At 40.3% G+C, this 12,987-nt stretch overlaps 1 protein-coding gene across 2 annotated transcripts; it reads left to right on the top strand.

Annotated features, from left to right (window-relative positions):
* The first annotated feature begins 3 nt into the window (after positions 1 to 3).
* On the top strand, positions 4 to 11,773 carry DYRK3 (dual specificity tyrosine phosphorylation regulated kinase 3). 2 transcript variants are annotated; one of them, XM_069771728.1, is made up of 3 exons: positions 4 to 212; positions 950 to 1,065; positions 5,159 to 11,773. In XM_069771728.1, exons 1-3 carry the CDS (start codon positions 173 to 175, stop codon positions 6,728 to 6,730), a joined length of 1,728 nt encoding a protein of 575 aa, XP_069627829.1. In that variant the 5' UTR covers positions 4 to 172; the 3' UTR covers positions 6,731 to 11,773. The 2 variants fall into 2 exon arrangements, with proteins under 2 accessions (XP_069627829.1, XP_069627830.1); XM_069771729.1 differs by lacking the exons at positions 4 to 212; positions 950 to 1,065 and adding an exon at positions 3,901 to 3,984.
* The last annotated feature ends 1,214 nt before the right edge of the window (positions 11,774 to 12,987 follow it).

Below are 12,987 nucleotides of genomic sequence, written 5' to 3'. Positions count from 1 at the left end.
ACGTTACCGTGGCAACGGCCGGGCCAGTGGCGGGCGGGCGGGCGGCCGCAGCCTGAGGAGAGCCTTCGCCGCCCGCCGCGGCAGCGCTGGACGGCGGAACGCGGGCGGGAGGCGGCGGCGGACGGCGGTGCGGAGCCCGGCGGGGGATGGGGGCCGTGTCCCCCCCGCCACGATGCTGCTGGGCAGGAAGCCGGAGGCGCCCCTGGGGGCAGGTGAGGGGGCCGGGGCGGGAGAGAGAGAGGGCTGAGGCGGCCGCCGGGGCCCTCCCCGGTACGACCCGGCGGCAGCCGCGGGGGTCCCGCGGGGAGCGGTGCTGAGGCCTCGGGGAGGGCCCGCGGGCGGGGGGGAAGCTTCCCCCCGCCCCTTCCCGGTTTCTGGCGTTCGCAAACCGGCCGAGCTGCCGGTGCGGGGTCGGTCGCGTTACACGTTGCAGTTCTCGGTTCTTTAACGGTGTTTGCCAACAGTTACGGTGCAAACCGACTCCCCCCCCCGCCCTTTTCCCCCCTTGCAGCAAATCTGCTAACGGTAATTCCCACGTATCATTTTTAAAGGATAACCTACTTTAAAGGATAGTCCTATCAAGTATTTAAGTGTATGCTCGTTTTCTGTTGTCGTTCTCAGTGAGGCTAGTTCGGGATTATCCTACTTAAGGGAAAACGGGGAGTGTGTTGATTAATGTTTCTGAAGGATATATTTGCAGGGTAGAAGTTGATTTAAAAAAAAGAGAAGCTCTAAATTAAAAGAAAAGCATCACAAACTAAGATTTCCCAAGAGCTTCGCACTTTGTGGTACTCAAATTTAGTTAGATTCTAAAGATCACTTAATAAATGAACAAGAACTGATGATCTTGCAGACTAAAATGTGCAAAATGAGATACGTTGCAGCGTTTGTCTGTCTGTATCAACGTGAATTGTTGTGACTAACTGGTTTGCATATGGGATGTTTCCAGGCAGGTTTGGAGATGGATTATATGACTCCTATATGAGGATAGATCAGATTAGGTACCAAGAGTCTACAAATGAAGAACACAGCCCCTCAGGACTTCCTTCCCTTGGAAGATCTAATGTGAGTATTTTAAAGTCGTCTGGGTCCTCACCTTGTGTTGTGTGGCAGTGGGAACTATCAAGGAGTTGGACATCTCCCTACAAAGAATAAATTTAAAAAGTGGGATGTTGCAGCTTTGTAGTAACTTATTAACATTATTGCTTTTACTAAGCATAAAAATGATGTGGTATTCTGTTCAGTGTAGAACTTCCTAGGCAGCCTCAGAAATCCTATCTTAGTATCCTCAGCTCATGTTTTAATCAAGAAAGTTATTTTACAAAAGCTTGAAGTGTTCTGTCATGTCACCTCGTATGTCAATAAGTATGTAAATCCACACATGCTTTGCTTTACCTCTTGCACATTTCCATTTTAGTTTCCCTCATGAAAATTCTGAGAGATAAGTACTTACGAACAGCAGAAGGAGCAGTGTGGGTTTGCGTGGCTGCCAAGCATCTTACAAAAGTATCTTTCTCCTCTGAAAACTTTGGCATTATCTGCCACTTCCTTTGCTAGCGAAATAGCTCTTTATGGACTGAAGGTGTTAATGTGTTTCTTCATAAGGGCTGTGTTTCCTCAGCAGATGTGAAGTTATGAGATCTTCCCTTAAATTGATTCAACTGTGCAGTAGTGGTCATGTTTAGCTGTACAGTGATCTGACCTTTATATGGTTTTTAAATGTGTTTTGGCTCTTGTTGAATTCTGGCAGAAGTGAAGGAGCTTGAGCTTAAGAAAACCACTCTCTGAAAAGTGAAAATAGGCATTTCACCGAGTAAGATCCATTTGAAAATCATCGCCTCGCGGGAATTTATTGCAACAGATATTAGTAATTAATTTGGTCTGTGCCATTCACTGAGCAAACTCAGTAGCATGGGTCTATGTTTTCCCTTTTTGGCAATATTGAGGGAGAGTAGAAGAAAGTTAGAGATTTGTTGAGTTTGAAGAGTAGTGGCTTGGATTTTTTTGCCTGGACGTGGGAACTTTTAAACTGCAGTGTTTATGTCATAGCGTAACTTCAGTTGTTCATAACTGAACAGAAATCAGAATAATGGAACTATCCAGTTAAATACAAATATAACTTTATGAATATTTTGTTTCACTGGTGTATCTTATTCTTTGTCTGTGTTTTGTCCATCAAGCCTGTTAACTTCTTAAGGCAAGATTAAGGATTATGAAATGCCTATTTTGCCATGATGACACATCAAAAAATACAACCTCAGTGGTATCTTGCAAGCAGGAACTGAGATGAAGCATGCAAGGATGAAAATAATGATGCTCAATTTTAATGGGAAAGTATCTGGAATTAAGTGATATTTGGTTTCCTTCTTGCAAGATTTTTGTATTATGGTGTAAAGTTACACGAGAATTGAAGAGTTCTGATGTCTGCAGCTGACCGTTCTTTTCATCTTAGCTATAAGAGAACATAAGTATCTCTGCTTTGAGAATACTTGCATTTAATTCAGTTTGTTTAATGCAGTATTCAGAAAATAACTGACATGCTTTTGCAAAACCAATTGTGTAGGAACTGGGTTAACTGTTTCCTTCTCAATTAGAATGAAGTTTTGTAAGGATGTGAAAATCTTCAACAGGGTGCCACTTGTGTTGTCAGTCTAATTTCTTGGCTGCTAATAGCATTTTATCAATAAAACAAAACCTGTGCAGCCTGTGATTTGTGAAAGCAAGCTGTTGAAAGAAAGCTGATGATACCCAGAAGTCATCTGACTTTAAGCATAACTCTTCTGAGTTCAAGTTAAGATTGATCTATATTTGTGTCTCATCATCATGTGGCAAATGATTTTGGTAGTCCTCTAAGAATGAAAATGTAGTCCTTTGCTACTGAGTGGCTGTTGAGTCGCGTTTGAGATCCAAAGCTGTAGCTTCTTCATTAAGAAATAGTTCCAGGATAAATGGAATAATGAATTCCTTGTTTATTTGGGGATTCAAAGGTACAAAATGTTGCTACAAACAGCAGCGCTAGCAGAGATTGCTATTGCTCCTGAATAGGGAATATTTAGATTTAGCACTGTTTGCAAGGCTTTCACACTTCATCATGTTGCTACAATTGATGACATTCAGACTGTTAACACTGTTTTTTGGAAATCAAATACTTGAAAGAAATTGATGTAATAAGTAGCATTTCTGCAATACAGTAGCAGGTTTTGAAGTCTTGGTCCTGTAATTCATTCATCCAGCTAGAGAAGGCTGCTCCGCAGAGCCCTGCTAATACAAACTGCCATGGCAATGTTCTGCGTCAGGGTGGCTGGCTGCAGAGGTGCAGTTGTGTCTGTTCTGAATCACAGCGATAAAAAGCTGCTTCTGTTGCGCATACAACTGAAACCCATGCAGGAGCAATATCAAGTTTTGATTGCAAAGGTGAAAATAAGACTTTTACTGTAGAAGGACAGGCTTGTTTTGTTTTGGTTTTCCCCCTCTCTCCTGCCCCCCCCCCCCCCCCCTTCCCTGGAAAACTTCAGAAAACAAACAAGTGTGAACCTTGTTCGGTGCATAATGTTCTCTATTTATTTGTAAACTTACTGTTTGAGTCTGTTGGACTGAATAGTCTTTTAGCCAGTTCTGAAAATATGCTATTCTTATCTCAGAGGTTCAGCCAGACTCCAAGAAAAAGGCGTTTCTTCTAAGTTACCAGGGTCGGGCTTTGTTTTTTTTATTTAAGACTTTCTGGAAAGGCGTGTCTCTTACAGTACACTGTATTTTGGGGTTGATAGGGCGCAGAGTAGCGGAACTTAGTAGGATATATCCGATGGCCCCTAGTCACCACTGATAAGGACTGGCTTCTGCAGGAAATGCCCATTTTTGGGGGCTTGTGAGCAAGAGCTAATATTTCAAGGCAGCACCAACAGACTCTTAAAAGAGATGTGTGTAGTTGTTTTTGGCAAGAACATTCACTTCCCTTCTTTACGGACTGTGCCAAGATGTTGGATTGTATGTAACTAAAAAGGAATTTGGTTGTATTGCTGTGGATCTGCAGGTTTATTTCTATTTTTTGTTTGATTCCTGTGTAGTTATTTTGGTTTTCAGGGATTTGGTTTGGCATGTGTCTCAAATCTTTATTTTTAGATTAAAGGACAAAATGGAAAACAGATGTTGCTACTCTAGTCGTGGCTTCTTCAGTGTTGCACAGGATAAGGCAACACCTCTCTGCTGTCTATCAGCATGGAGCGTCAGTGAGTAGAAAAGGGGAATAACTGCTGTTCTAGTAAGGAACTGAACTGAACTCCAGGGAGTTCAGTGTTTACTAAATTGTAAAAACGGCAAGCTTGAAAAATTTCACAGTGCTTTTCTCACCTGCTATGCATTTATTTCAGATGTAAATATTTTAACATAAGGCAGTAAGAGGCAGTGGTTAGAGACTACTGTCAACTAAGTTGGAGTAAGAGATATTCTCGATTATTCAGAGCTTCCAAGTCTGTCTTAAGATAGTTGTGCAGCTATCATGATTTCAAAGGGAGTTGTGGCTATGGTGGTATTTTCCCCTTCAAAGAAAAAGCTTTTTTTTTTTTTTTTAAAGTATGGTTTCTCTTGTCTTGCTCTGTCATCCTTTTGCTCCTCGTTCAGCTTGGTTACACCAGCCTTATGTCACCTGCTGTTGTTTCTTTGTCTTCCTTTGGCACACTTGTCTTTGCAATATTCCTGACACTTCTCTGCACATTCATGTGATGTTGCATGTTTTAGACAGGTGCAAGTTGCATCTGTCGTTGGTTGTGTTTGCTGCACCCACGTTTAAAGCTAAACATAGCTGTTCCCCCGGCTGTTTGCTGACTATGTGCATACTAGTAGAGATAGGTATTGTGTCCTTGTTTGAGTGTTTAACTCTCTCAGGTTTACCCTTTATGGACTTAAAAGTACACTATGTTTGTGCAAATGCTTGTTTCAGTAAGTTGCATTCTCTTTGTGTACCCTTCTATAACTGCCCTTGTAACTTGAGTTAGTTTAGGTCCAGCATTTTATATTTGTTCCTAATAGAAATGCAAAACCTGTTGATGTTACTGTTTTTGTTTAACATGGTATTGATTTTATTCTCAGTCTGTGCTTTAAAAGATAGTAAAGCTTTTTTTTTTTTCTTTTTTTTTTTTTTTTCCTCCCCCTCCATCTGTAGGTTTCTAGCAACAAACTTGGAATGAAGGATCACCCTCTGACCGGAAGTCAGGTCAAGGTGGAGCAATTATTTGAAGACTGTGGCAACAGAAGGAGTAGCACTCTTCAGTCTGCAGGAATTACTGGTTCAGAAAGATCTCTTCCTTCCCTGACAAAAGATAAAAGTATAGAGAGCATAAGCACTTCTAAAGGTGGTGGTAGTTCCTCAAAAGCACATAAAGCCATTTCCCAAGCTCCAGAGCAAGCTGTCAAACAGTACAAACATCAGTTATCTGCTTATGAGCAGCAAGAGATATTTAATTTTTCTGAAATTTACTTTGTGGGTCCAGCTGCAAAAAAGAGGCAAGGAGTAATTGGTGGTCCCAACAATGGAGGTTATGATGATGACCAAGGCAGCTACATTCACGTGCCCCATGACCATCTTGCTTACCGGTATGAAGTACTCAAAATCATTGGCAAGGGCAGTTTTGGACAAGTTGCTAAAGTCTATGATCACAAACTCCACCAACACTTAGCCTTAAAGATGGTTCGCAATGAAAAGAGGTTCCATCGCCAAGCAGCAGAAGAAATCCGGATTCTGGAGCATCTGAAGAAGCAGGACAAAACGGGCAGTATGAATGTTATTCACATGCTGGAAAGCTTCACCTTTCGGAACCACATCTGTATGACCTTTGAACTCTTGAGTATGAACCTATATGAGCTGATTAAAAGAAATAAGTTTCAGGGCTTCAGTATCCAACTGGTACGCAAGTTTGCTCACTCTATTCTGCAGTGTTTGGATGCCCTTTACAGAAACAAAATCATACACTGTGACTTGAAGCCAGAAAATATCCTCCTAAAACAGCAAGGGAGGAGTGGAATCAAGGTGATAGATTTTGGGTCCAGCTGTTTTGAGCACCAAAGAGTCTACACATATATTCAGTCTCGATTTTATCGGGCGCCAGAGGTAATTCTGGGAAGTCGCTATGGGATGCCCATAGACATGTGGAGTTTTGGCTGTATTCTGGTGGAGCTATTGACTGGATACCCTCTTTTTCCTGGGGAGGATGAGGGAGACCAACTGGCTTGTATGATGGAACTTCTTGGAATGCCACCTCAGAAGCTTTTGGATCAATCCAAGCGAGCCAAGAACTTCATCAACTCTAAGGGTCATCCTCGCTACTGCACTGTAACTACACATGCAGATGGAAGAGTGACCCTTAATGGCAGTCGATCGCGCCGGGGTAAAATACGAGGCGCTCCAGGGAACAAAGACTGGGTGACGGCACTGAAAGGCTGCGACGATCCCTTGTTTATAGAGTTCTTAAAAGAATGTCTCAGCTGGGATCCTTCCGCACGCATGACTCCGAGTCAAGCTTTAAGGCACCCTTGGATTTGTAAACGAACGCCCAAACCACCCAGCACTGATAAAACCTCCAATAAACGGATTTCTAGCTATACAAGTTCTTTCACAGGAATAGGTTCCAAGTTGCCTCCTGTAGTTGGAGTAGCGAACAAGCTGAGGGCTAATTTAACATCTGACTCCAATGGCAGTATACCTCTATGTACTGTGCTACCCAAGCTGGTCAGCTAATAATTATGTATTTCCAGAATACATACCTTGTATTTTAATTGTTTGTTAATAATGTGTAAGGAAGTTAAATGCAGAGGTTTTTAATGGATTTACTTTTTATTAGAGGCTAAATCTTGAATATAAAAAGTTCAGTCAAAATGTACACATTTAAAGGGCTAACTTTTATCTAATTGTTTCACTCACAATGTGGTGCATATTACATTACTGGGTAGGTCAGCTCAGCTGTTGAGTAAAATGACAGTTTGGCAGACGTGCTATTTAATAATGCTGTTTTAGAAATCAAACTGTTTCTTATCAGGACGGTTTAACACATTCTTTTGCTTAAGACAGCAAGGGAAATGGATTTAAAATACATATTTTCAGTTAACCTCCAACTGAACTCTTTTTATTCTGGGGAGAATTTTTACATCTATTGTCAAAAGCACAAATGTGTTAATGTAATGCATTAGGAACTTACTTGCAAATTGCTAACTTATGTTTGAAGAATTCTGCTTCTCTGCGCTGCTTTTCCCTTATCTATCCTGACTGAGGTTTTTAAAAATACCATGGGATGTAGACACCAGAGGAATTTGGTGTTGAAATTTTATCATCTGAATAGTTGGGGTTTTTTTCCCAAAGGAGCATAGAAATGCCACGAAACACAGGATATATCTAAATAGAACTACTAACTTCTGTACACTTTCTGTTTCCCTTAAAAGTCTTTGGAAAGCTGGTAGGGGAATTCAGGATCATGACTGGTCCATCGCAAGTGTGGGCCAGTTTGTTCAGAGCTAATGAATCAATTATCTGTTTCTTTGGAGCTCATTTAAAACATCAGTTCTGCCAGGTGTGTGTGTGTTTGTTTTCCCGTGTTGTTTCCAAAACAAAAATATCGAACTTAAAGAGCTGTTTTATATGCGTCTGAGATTCTGGTCATTTTAAATATTTCTTTTTTTGTGTGTAGAGTGAATTCCATTGATTGCATGGAGCTCTTTAATAAAAAGCAAACATGCCACCCCTATCAGACAAGTCAAAGTTTTTGAGGCCCAGGACTGTAACTAGAAAATGGGGGTGGGGAGGGCACGCTTAATAATTGGAAGCATGTTCTGAGATCTAAGCATAATCTGTGAACTATCAGAAAAGACTGATAAGGTGCAAGAACTGGTGGATCCAAATCAAAATATATTACGGGAAGAATTGCTTTATTTCTAATCATATTCCTTCAGGTCTTTGAGAGAGAGATGCCTACGTTTTCTCATTCTTGAAACATATGAGCTTGTATTTCCTCTTCCTTTATCTTCCAAGAACATGAAAAGGTGGTGTGACCTGTAATGACAACAGCACAACGTGTTTGGGTTGTTACTTCTTGCAGCTGCATGGCCCGAGTCCATTTACAAAAACATCTGATCTCTTGCCAGGTGCCTGAACACAGTTTTAAATACAATTTAGAGCTTTTATGAACAGAAGGGTTTAAATATAATGAGTTTCTCTGTAGCAGCTTTTTAATGTTAAAACAAGGAGGCTCTCAGTATACAAACAAACGAATGACCAGGGTGAATTTTAAGATAAGGTGACCACATGTTCAATACAAGACCCTCCCTCTGAGAAGATGGGGCTGCATTTTCTCTTCTGCTCTATTTAATTACAGCACTGGTGAAATGCTGGGTGGAGGCCTGTATAAAAAGTCAAAAAGACAGAGCCAAAGCTCCAGACTTTCCAGGACTGTTGTTTAAACTGAGGTTCTCGTGTATGTAGCTTTTCTGAGTACTTCTGTTTTAAAAGTATAAATTCAATAAGCTTAGTAATAACATTAAAATAACAGTCTAGCCTTTATCCATTCAGCTACAAATAATACCAGCATGTATGGTATGTTCATAGTTCACTTCATAATGATGCATGACTGGTATTTTTTTTATTTTGCTCAGCTGAGTGGAGTTTTATTTGAATGGAGAATCAAGGAAGTGGATTTTGGGGGGAAGTGGCAGAAGACACCATCGATTTTCATAGAATCTCTAATAGATGTGGCACGTTTTCAGAAGCCAGAAACATTCTTCTTCCTCCTCTGCTCTTTATGCATTTTTTTGCAAAAGACACCTGGTCAGCAAGGAGAAAGGAACCTTTCAGGAGCAATAGGTTGTTAGGGAAAGATGCATAGAAAAGCACTTTATATAGAGACCATAAAGTGATGGTAGTGTCTGGAGCCTGGCAGAAGACAGTGGAGTGTTGGTGTGCTAGGAGCTGTACAAACAGGTCTTCTTGTAGGAACACAGAGCAGTATCTTGGTTCTAAACCACTTTCATCTACAAACTGCCAAATGTAGAATAATCATTCTCCTGTGACTTCTGGCAACTGGTTACTATGAGGTAACTTCTAATGTAACAGCCTCTGGTGTACAGACAGTAATCTCACTTAAGGCTGGTGCTGTAAAACTGCAGATAAAGTAATTAGCTGGCAAGAACATTGCTTTTTATCTAGAAAATGTGTTCAGCGTGACCTAACTGCACAAGGTGCCTGTTATAAGTTGTGTATGTTTAAGATTGGATCTTATTTACTTGGGACTACTACATTTTAAAATGAAGTGCATAGTTAACTGTCTTGCTAATTTGGGGCTCTTGTCCATACAGCCATAATAGGTGAGATGGAAAAGGAAGCAGCCTCAGCAGATTTTTGCTATACTGAAAAGGACTTCTTTGTAACCCAGGGAATGCAGCTGAGAATCTTTTGGTCTTGTTTGCGATTACTAAGCCCTATTTTCTTTTTTATAAAATGTTTGCTTTCAGTGAATAGTGTGATATGGTATTCCCAAACTGGGAGAGCCCTCCAAGTGAGCTAATAAATATCATATCAGGGAGAGAGCTGAGGAATTATCCCTGTAAGCACTTAAGTTGTTCAGTTCCCTGTGAATTAGCATAGGAGTTGCCCACAGCCACGTGTGGAGGGTTGGACCACGGGCTGTGTCATTGGACGATGCCATCTATAATGGGTGGTCGTGGTCACAGTGGCTGTGTTCAGCAAGATGCAGTCAAATCGCAAAGTCACACTTCGTTTTTTGGAAAGCTAAACACTAGCAAGGTCTGAAATCGCCGGAAGTCCATCATTTTCATTAGTTGTGATACTGGTTAGTAGTATAAAGCTAAACTTAACTTGTCTAAATAGATTAACAGAACAGCTTTTATTTTTGCAGTAACTCTTTGCTTTGCAAGTTTGTTAATCTGCCAGCACTAGTGAGGTTCCACTGAACTTCAATCACATTCTTCTAGGAAGGTAGCACAAAACAAATGCAAATTACTTGGGTTTACAGCAAAACAGACATCGTATTTATAAAAGTCACCCAAACTTGTTTTAAAATGTTTCTTATAACATTCCTTCTGTTTTACTACACTGCTAGTCTCTGTATTGTAAATAACATGCTCTGTTTATTGTCTGCATTTTTAGCTGTTTGGTTTAGCAATATTTTTATATAAATGAATGACAAGGCATGAGCATCACATCTGACAGATACACCTTGCTTTTACACTGGGGTCCAAATGTTATCTGCCTCTCCAAGTTGCAGGGAGAAACTTGTTCTTATTTGACTCAGTGGGACAGTGAAGTATTCTTCTTCCCTGCAGAACATGGTGCCACAGGCAAACACCCACCCAGGCTGCGTTTAGTTCTTTGCTGGTTTGGTCTTACTAATGCCAGCTGCTGAATGAGAAGCTTGTTTCACAACAGTGACCTGATTCTAGAGATCTTCTGCGTACAACAGATACTCTTCACTAGAGTTTTTTGTCCTTCCCATCCAGCTTGAATAGGAACTCTAGTTGTCTGGGGACCTAAGAATTCATAGCAGACTAACTGGAAAGCTTTAAGGTGACTTTTGTGGAAGAGTGAGTGTGTTGCTCCATCTGAAATTGCTTACAATCGTTGTGACCTGTTAGGGCTTTCATGCAGTTGAAAACTTTTAAGCAGCAATTTATCAGTAGAGGTTCTTTGCAATGGCCATCCTCTTTAAAACTACCTCCGAAATAAACCTAGGGTCCTTTTTAAAGGGATATTCACTGCAGACTACAGCTCTTCTGTTTTTCTCTTGTTTAACACTAATAGCTGTTTTGGCTGTGAAACATATACATGATGATCTCAGCAATGTCTTACTAATCCTAGCCATACAAGCAAAAGGCTGATTCTGCACCCAGAGATCTCTGCTGAAATGATTGATACAAATCCCCTGCTTGCCAAAGTTTAATACTGTTGTGGAAGTGGAGAGCCCAAATAATATGGAAAGATCTGCGGTACTTCTCTGCAGTACCCAGCTGAGATTCAAAACAAACTGTGCTGAAAGACTTTAATGAAAAAACTTGTAGCTTTTGCATGTGTTGAGCACTTGGAGCTGTGGGTACTTGACAGTTTTGAAAATTGGACATAATGTTTTTATACTTAGTGCTTATCACAGATACTACTTGATTTTTTTTTTTTAATTAACTTGATAAGGGTTTGGGGAAATGTATACACTTCATACTTCCCATAAAAGAGCCCTTATGTGTTCTAAAACTCCACGGATATCTTACAGTTTTTTAACTCCCACCGTAACATGTAAAATCCTTGGGTCATCAGAGCAGTCTTGGATAGGTGAACATTGTCCCTGTACTCAGAGGGTGCAGTGACTTTAATCCAAATACAGTTCTTGCAGACAGGCTAACTAGGTCAGTAAGTCTGTGTTGCTAAAAGAATAACCCGTGTTCCCTATACATAGTACTGTGCCTTATTATTTTACCAGCCTACATCTGTCTCGGTGCAATCAAACTACTGTTCAGGGTTTCTTATACATTGCAGGTATTCATAATAAATGTCAACGTCTAAAGAATTTACAGGTTAGCCTTTTATTATAAATATTGTGATGAGATGTAATATGGTGGAGAATGTAGAAAACATTTAAGGTGCATGTGGATATAACTCTGTGAAGGAACACTTTGGAAATAAGTCAGTCTCAAACTATGTATCTAAATGTAATGAACAGATATTTCCTAAAGTTGTATTTCAGTTCATTTTTAAAAGAAAATAAATACGTAATTTTCTTTAGCAACAGACTGTGCAAATTCCTAAAAGTGCTTGATTTTTTTAAAAAAAGTATTAATTCTTTCCAGATGGTGTGACTTACCTTGTATTGCCAGACACTACCTTCTGTGGCATCTAACTAGAGATGAGTAAAAAATTTTCAGACTCTATGTGAATAGATGATTTCAGTGTGTCTATGCTAAACGTGATGAATGCTCTGATATGAGAAATGTTCTTCTCATTAACGGTGCTGTAATTAGAACATATCGACGTTTTGCCATGACATTCTTCAGTTGTCACTTTCTTATTCAGCCCACTAGCGATCTTTTTAAAGCCCAGAATCCTGCTTATCCCTAGGCTGAAAGGAGAAATCCAGTAATAGCCACTTAAGGAAGATTTGCTTTTATTAGAAACCTATAAATGGGTAACCTACTGTACACAAGTGAATAGTGGAATAGTTTGAAGATGAAATCATGCTGCAATAAAAAGGTCTCTAGCTATGACCTATATGATTAAACAATGCATGTTACATGCAGAAAGTTTGCAGACAACACTGAGTGAATTTTTAATTTACTTGTTTTAATGTGGGTGAATGGCAAATATTTGATTAAAAAAAGTTTACAGTGTGAAAACAGTAACAAGTATGTACACGCAGACGTTTAAGTGTTCTTTGAATGTCTTTGTTTATAGTATATGTGTATACGTACGTGTAGCTATGTAGCCTGCAGGCCCAGTGCCTGCTCAGCCTGCCATGGTTACTGATTTCCATGGGACAGTCTATATGAGGGTTTTGTATGACTGAGTGGCATTTTCTCAGGCAGAGCACCTCATTTAAAAAAAAAAAAAAAGCTTATCTTGCCATGCTGTAATGCTTGTTGATGTAATCTGATAAGGTGTTGTATCACAAATTCTGTGTGATAGAGAGAATCACTGCTCTGGAGTTTGGAGCTGGACAGTGTGCTGCTGTAAAGAGAAGCGCTGCTTAATGCCAGCTAAGGAACTGGGGAATCCGATACTAAACCTGTATGCACATAATTCTGCCAGTCTAAATTATGCTGAGGGATGTCAATATAAAATCTGCATTTCTGCACAAAGAGTCAGACGGTGGGGCAGAAGCCTGGAGTCTGGCCTGTTGTTGCTCACGTGCTATCTTCCATCCATTATTAATTATTGCTGTTCATTAATTGGTGTGGTTTCTTGAAGGAAAAATTAATTAGGAGATTCTTGAATCATTCTGATAGGCA

The sequence above is a fragment of the Haliaeetus albicilla genome, chromosome 26, assembly GCF_947461875.1.
Source record: "Haliaeetus albicilla chromosome 26, bHalAlb1.1, whole genome shotgun sequence".
Taxonomy (NCBI): domain Eukaryota; kingdom Metazoa; phylum Chordata; class Aves; order Accipitriformes; family Accipitridae; genus Haliaeetus; species Haliaeetus albicilla.
Note: the sequence above shows the minus strand (reverse complement) of the source record. Positions and strands in the feature narration are given on the sequence as shown.

What these genes read in the sequence shown, in the direction of transcription:
- DYRK3 (XM_069771728.1), top strand. Translation starts at nt 173, where the DNA reads ATGCTGCTGGGCAGGAAGCCGGAGGCGCCCCTGGGGGCAG. An exon ending in GGAGGCGCCCCTGGGGGCAG is followed by an intron (nt 213 to 949) that starts GTGAGGGGGCCG and finishes GGATGTTTCCAG; the next exon opens with GCAGGTTTGGAGATGGATTA. An exon ending in CTTCCCTTGGAAGATCTAAT is followed by an intron (nt 1,066 to 5,158) that starts GTGAGTATTTTA and finishes CTCCATCTGTAG; the next exon opens with GTTTCTAGCAACAAACTTGG.